This window comes from Egretta garzetta, unplaced genomic scaffold (assembly GCF_000687185.1).
Source record: "Egretta garzetta isolate BGI_Z169 unplaced genomic scaffold, ASM68718v1 scaffold7, whole genome shotgun sequence".
Lineage (NCBI taxonomy): Eukaryota > Metazoa > Chordata > Aves > Pelecaniformes > Ardeidae > Egretta > Egretta garzetta.
This window is the reverse complement of record NW_009260350.1, coordinates 1,773,724-1,774,362: the sequence shown is the minus strand read 5'-3', so window position 1 is coordinate 1,774,362 and position 639 is coordinate 1,773,724. Positions and strand designations below refer to the sequence as shown.

At 45.4% G+C, this 639-nt stretch overlaps 1 protein-coding gene across 1 annotated transcript in view; it reads left to right on the top strand.

Annotated features, from left to right (window-relative positions):
* Window positions 1-451: 451 nt before the first annotated feature.
* TBX5 (T-box transcription factor 5) overlaps window positions 452-639 on the top strand; it is a 39,506-nt gene continuing 39,318 nt past the window's right edge. Inside the window, exon 1 of the mRNA XM_035898343.1 lies at window positions 452-485. Coding sequence (XP_035754236.1) covers window positions 467-485 — 19 coding nt within the window. The 5' untranslated portion in view covers window positions 452-466. The remainder of the gene's footprint in view (window positions 486-639) is intronic.

Genomic DNA, 639 nt, shown 5'->3' with positions numbered 1-639 from the left:
TTCCCTTTTTTTTTTTCTTCTTTTTTCTTTTTTTTTTTTTTTCCAAGGGGGTGCTGTTTTCTTTTTCCTCTCTTTCGTCCTCTCCCTCTTTTTTTATTACCATTATTATTTTAATTTTTTTTAGGTGTGGGTTAGAGTGGGGTGGGGAAAACTGTATCTTCCAGATCAGGCTGAGAAAGGGGTGGGGGTGGGGGGTTTATCTTGGTCTCAGGATCCTTTCTAGTGCGTCTGACAACCTGGAAGTGTTTGGAGAGAGCAGGGGAGGGAGAGAGAGAGAGAGAGAGAAGCAGGCAAGCAGGCTTGCATTGGATAGATTTTTTTCTTCCAGGCTGGGTTTTCACATGCTGATCCGCAAATAAATAAATAAAAGGAAATATGCACACGAGAAGCCTGATCCCATTGTAATTGCCATTGCAAAGGGGGAAAATATACACATACATTGTATATATGGAGATGCATTGATTGCATGGAATTCAACGAGCAAGGTAACAGCTCTTCCATTGCCATGTATGTCCGTCGGTGTCTGTAATCTGTGTGTGCGTGACCGAGGGAGAGCGAAAGTGGCTGGCTGGGGGCATCGTTAGCCACAAATTGTCTTTGCCGAGGAGCTGCGAGGCCTCGGGAGACGTGGGGTGCCGG